The 4,275-nt window shown below is 38.9% G+C and overlaps 1 protein-coding gene across 1 annotated transcript in view; it reads right to left on the minus strand.

The window, feature by feature from the left end:
• LOC103606406 (multidrug resistance protein 1B-like) overlaps positions 1 to 4,275 on the minus strand; it is a gene marked incomplete at its 3' end in the record, with an annotated part of 72,339 nt that overhangs the window by 27,798 nt on the left and 40,266 nt on the right. The window contains 2 exon segments of the mRNA XM_008591006.1: positions 3,659 to 3,732; positions 3,735 to 3,828. Coding sequence (XP_008589228.1) covers positions 3,659 to 3,732; positions 3,735 to 3,828 — 168 coding nt within the window.

Genomic DNA, 4,275 nt, shown 5'->3' on the forward strand with positions numbered 1-4,275 from the left:
TGTAGCATGTATCAGAATTTCATTTTCTTAAAGACTTTTACCATTTTTTAAGACTAATACTCTTCCAGTGTACATATATGCCACATTTTGTTTATCCATTCATCTGTCCATGGATATTGGGATGTTTACAGCTTTTAGCGACTGTGTCTGATGCTACTTTGAACATTGGTATATAAATATCTCTTGGAGACCCTACTTTCAATTATACTGGGCGCATATCCAGAAGTGGAATTGCAGGATTATATGATAATCCTATGTTTAATAAGAGGCTAGTTTTGAAGCCTGATCTGGATTCAGTTTTAGCCCCGACCCCTAGCAGACATGTAACTTTGAGGCCATATAGGACAGTGGTTACAAGAATGAGGTCAAGGTTGACTCTTTAGGTCCAGGTGCTGGCTTCACTGCTGCCTGGCCATCACTCAACCTCCCTGTGCCTCAGTGTGCTCATCTGTAAAATAGGAGAACAAATGTCTTTATCTCATAGGGTTCTTGTGAAGATTATCTATTACTATCGATTTGTTTCTTGTTACATCTAAAATAATGACTTACAAACAGCTTCAGGGGTTCAACGAAACCCTCAATATTACATGTAAATTTTTCTGTACAAGTGTATTTTTACCTTTTTTTGAAGAGTTATAGGATTTATTTTTTCCTATTCTTAATCAGACTCCCAGTGTAGGCCCTGATCTACCAAAGGGGGAGAACCACTACCCTAAAAACAGATAGTGGCTTAGAATATAATACCAGGCCTTATAAATGTGAGCTTGATCAAACAGGTTTGTGAAATGTCCCATGATGTTTTTGGCATGAGACAGTCTGTGTGTTACCTTTCCTCTCCTGGCTAAATTCCAGCCATGGAAATCCCCTTAAGAATCTCCCTTTCTGTTCCCAGCTATTATAATGTTGTTACAAATGGCTAAATTTATTTTAAAAATCCTCAATTCCATTTATAGAGTAAGATATTCAACTGATACAAACATACCAAAATGTGTGTGTGTGTGTGTAAAAATTACTCTGGCCTAACTTCGACTTTGGATAACCATTTCTTAGGGCTTAATTTAATAAAGTAGCCCACAGCTTAATGTCATATTCCAATTTTCTTATTGTTCAGTTCCTTAAGTATCATAATTATAATGTAAGGGGCCTTGGAGGAAGACCCACAAGATGCATCACAGCAAGAAATTACCGTGACGGTAAAGCAAGGTCCATGTAGGCAGCAAGAAAGCAACTCTGTTCAAAGGATAAAACTGCAATGGAAGCCCTTCTGGCATAATTAGCAAAGGGTTTTTTTAGAGATTCTCCATTGATGTGGTATGGCTGAATCTCCCTTAATGGTAATTATTCCTTAGATTTGCATACTACTTTTAACATTGCAATGAACATTCGCAGGCTCCATCACAGAATCAGTGTGGGCTTCCCCGGGGGCCTGCTGGTGCTCACGGCTTTGCCTCCCATGGGCGGGACAGCTTGGAAGCCCGCTGTGTCGGCATGCCAGGCTCTAACCAGAAGCAGAGTTGATTTAATCTCCTTTCCTTTTGAAAAACGGAAAAACAATAAGTTTTCAAAGTAAATTAAATTCCCCCATAATTCTGCCACAAAACTGCTACTATTTTTATCTACGAGAAATGTTTGTATGTTGCCTTCATTTTTGCTCACAAGTACACCTATTTTATGTCATTGGAATCACAGTTTGCAAACATTTCTGCATTCTTCTTTTGCCACTTATGACAGGCATTTCATTTTAACCAGTAGGAAAGAATATCTATTAATTTGTCATGTTGCAAAGCAACTGTTTATTGCAAAAGTCTGAACTGGTTTTGATTACTGGTGGTGATTAACACCGTGGATGAAAAGCCGGTGGGCACAACATGTAGCCTCTAGACAACCTGAGACTGCTACAAGGCACTCAAAAATCTTATTTAACTTAAATGGGTGTGTTAAGTGTGATTATTTTTCAGTACTTTCAAGCCCTAAATAACCAAACATCAACATTATTAAAAACAATTTATTGAGTGTATCCTAGATTTAGATTTTGTCCTAGTTACTAAGTATAAGAAATGAATTAAACATTAATTAGCTCTCTCCGTGTTTCTTTTCTACTAAGATGAACCACAATAAACAAGGATTTTCATATCATAGAAGCAGCATGTGGAACTCTCATCATGGGAGGGAAACAGGTAAAAATATAATGTGATTTCCCCCTAAAACTTTTCTCAATTTTGGGAGACTTTTTCAGTCCTCTTTCATGTTTTTTTTAAATTGCATTTTAAACAAAGTAGATGTTTTAGTCCATTTTGTGTTGTTGTAACAAAATTACCTAAGACTGGGTGATTTATAAAGAAGAGAGGTTTATTTGGCTTATGATTCTCGGACAGCTGCATCTAGCATGGGCCTCAGGCTGCTTCTACTCATGGTGGAAAGTGGCAGGGAGCTGGCGGGGACAAGCAGATCACATGACAAGAGGAAGCAAGAGAACGGAAGCAAGAGAGAGAGAGGAGGTGCCAGGGTATTTTTAAACAACCAGTTCTCGCAGGAACTAACAGAGCAAGAACTCACTCATTAATCCCCCCTCCCTCAGGGAGAGCATTAATCCATTCATAAGGGATCCGCCCCCATGACTCAAATCAGTTTTCAACACGGCCACATTGGGGATCAAATTTCCACGTGAGTTTTGGAGGGGAAAACACATCCAAACTCCATCAGTAGATATTGTATATATTTGTGGTAGGGGTAACTTCTAGCACCAATGAAGCATGGGCAGTAATATTCTATTGGGTTATGGCCTTGATTTCAAGTTAATTTCTTCAAAGTAACTAATAGATTTTTCAACAAGAAGAGGGCACTCTGGCTGCCAGTATCCATTTCTGATCCCATAACATCAGTATTTAAAAAAAGAAGCCTGCAGTTTTCTTACAGAGAAACACTTCACACATTTCCAAGCAAATGTGAAGGAAAATATGCCTTTAAGCCTTCTGAGGGTCTGAAGGCCATGCCTTGAAAGAGGGTTTGGCCGTTGAGAAAGCATTCAGTGGTTTTCAATATCACCACTGTCAACTACCCTCCCAGATGCAGTGTAATTTGGTGCAGGTCCATGACTGCAATGTCTTGATGCATGTGCAACAGCTTGTAGTCAGCGGGAGGTCCGTGGGAGGTTTGAGGGGTCCAACTGCTGGAGCAGGGTGGTTCAAGGTCAGTGCCTCTCTACTTGAGGTGAAATTAGGTTAAAATGAATGCCCTGGGGCTGCCCTTAAGAGAAAAGTGATCAGAGAAGAGAATTCCATAGGTGCATATGGAAGAGGCAAAGGATGGATGTGGTTATTCCTAGTTGCGCTGGCCGTGGTGGGGTTACTATGGGGAGGGAGAAAGTGCAAGCCTGTTGAAATGGAGCTACGTATGGGAAGAGTGCTTGCATATCAGCCACATATACATATCATAACATATGTATATATATTTTAAAACACTAACTACAGCATCTCTCCTCTACTCCAGATCACTTCCTATAACTATGACATAAGTTCTCACGTGGGTGAACACCCTGCATCCATACCTTAAGGAGGGCTCTGAACTTAAGTAGTCCGCTACAGATCCAGATTTTGTTGTATTGAAAAGCAATGATGAACCAGGAATACGGTAATAAGAAGTGCTTCTGCTCACTTACCTTCTCCAGTGCAGCTTGAACAACTGCTTCACTTTCTGTATCTAGGGCAGATGTAGCCTCATCTAAGATCAGATCTTGGGGTTTCGAACTAAAGCTCGAGCAATTGTGATTCTCTGTTTCTGCCCTCCACTTATTTGAGCTCCTTTTTCTCCCACCAATGTATTAAATTTCTAATGAAAAAACAGGGGGGAAAAAGCACAGAAACAGAAGGCAGCATGATTCAAGTCATTAGAACAGGAAATGAAACACAATCACAGTTACCAGCTTAACTGCTACTTCAGCCTGGGTGTTTATTTATGATTTTTGAGTTTTTCTTTTATTTAATTCAGAATATTTTAACATTTACTTGTACATATTTGTGGGGTACAGTGTGTTGTTTCAATAAATGCATATACTGCACAATGATTCACTTAGGGTAGATAGCATTGTTTTGTACCCATTAGTACACTACTTTTGATTTGTTCTTTGTAAAAACGATGACTGAAAACAAAAGCCTAGTGAAGAGAGGACTTAAAAATTTGGGCTAAAAAAAATAGGACTTAAAGAAATTAGAACATGTGACCATCAAGGATTTCTAGAAAAGTTAATAATAATTTGAACTAATTTTCAAATCTTTT

This window comes from Galeopterus variegatus, unplaced genomic scaffold (genome assembly GCF_000696425.1).
Source record: "Galeopterus variegatus unplaced genomic scaffold, G_variegatus-3.0.2 Scaffold6557, whole genome shotgun sequence".
Lineage (NCBI taxonomy): Eukaryota > Metazoa > Chordata > Mammalia > Dermoptera > Cynocephalidae > Galeopterus > Galeopterus variegatus.